Below are 494 nucleotides of genomic sequence, written 5' to 3' on the forward strand. Positions count from 1 at the left end.
AAAGGAAGGGCAGAGAGAACCCAGTGCAAGTAACTGGCAGGCAGGCTCCTGCCCAGGGCTGGGGTACTCCTAGTTATGTCCCAGTTACCGGGGAAAAGCGAGGGGAAGAAACTCCACGGGATCCCTCCCGCCTCTGGTCACGGCCCCAAGACTCAGGTCAGGGACTGGCCGGGACAGTTAACCGGGCCACGGTGGGGGTGGGGGTGGGCAGTGCCAGCCGGGCGCCCGGGCTGCCGGGCGGAGACTCGGGGCTTACTTGGGGTTTGAACTGTTCCAGAAGACGGTGTGGCGGTCAGCAGCGGCCAGACTGCAGCACAGGCCCAAGAGCGGGGCCCAGAGGAACTCCATAGCGGGGGGCCTGGCCAGGCCGGGCAAGGACGAGGGGCTCCTCGGGGTCCGGGTTCCCGCGGGCTGTCTCGGCGGCGCAGTCGGCACCGCGCACAGCTCTGGCCCCTCCGCCCGGCGACTCCGCCTTTTGGGCCGGCGCCGCCCGC

The 494-nt window shown here is 69.6% G+C and overlaps 1 protein-coding gene across 1 annotated transcript in view; it reads right to left on the minus strand.

The window, feature by feature from the left end:
* The window catches only part of EFNA1 (ephrin A1), a 5,884-nt gene extending 5,424 nt beyond the window's left edge, over window positions 1–460 (minus strand). The window contains exon 1 of the mRNA XM_040467315.1: window positions 257–460. Within this exon, the coding sequence (XP_040323249.1) occupies window positions 257–348 (92 nt within the window). The 5' untranslated portion in view covers window positions 349–460. The remainder of the gene's footprint in view (window positions 1–256) is intronic.
* Between the last annotated feature and the right edge of the window lie 34 nt (window positions 461–494).

Source organism: Herpailurus yagouaroundi, unplaced genomic scaffold, assembly GCF_014898765.1.
Source record: "Herpailurus yagouaroundi ecotype Mexico unplaced genomic scaffold, PumYag 67424, whole genome shotgun sequence".
In the NCBI taxonomy this organism is placed as follows: domain Eukaryota; kingdom Metazoa; phylum Chordata; class Mammalia; order Carnivora; family Felidae; genus Herpailurus; species Herpailurus yagouaroundi.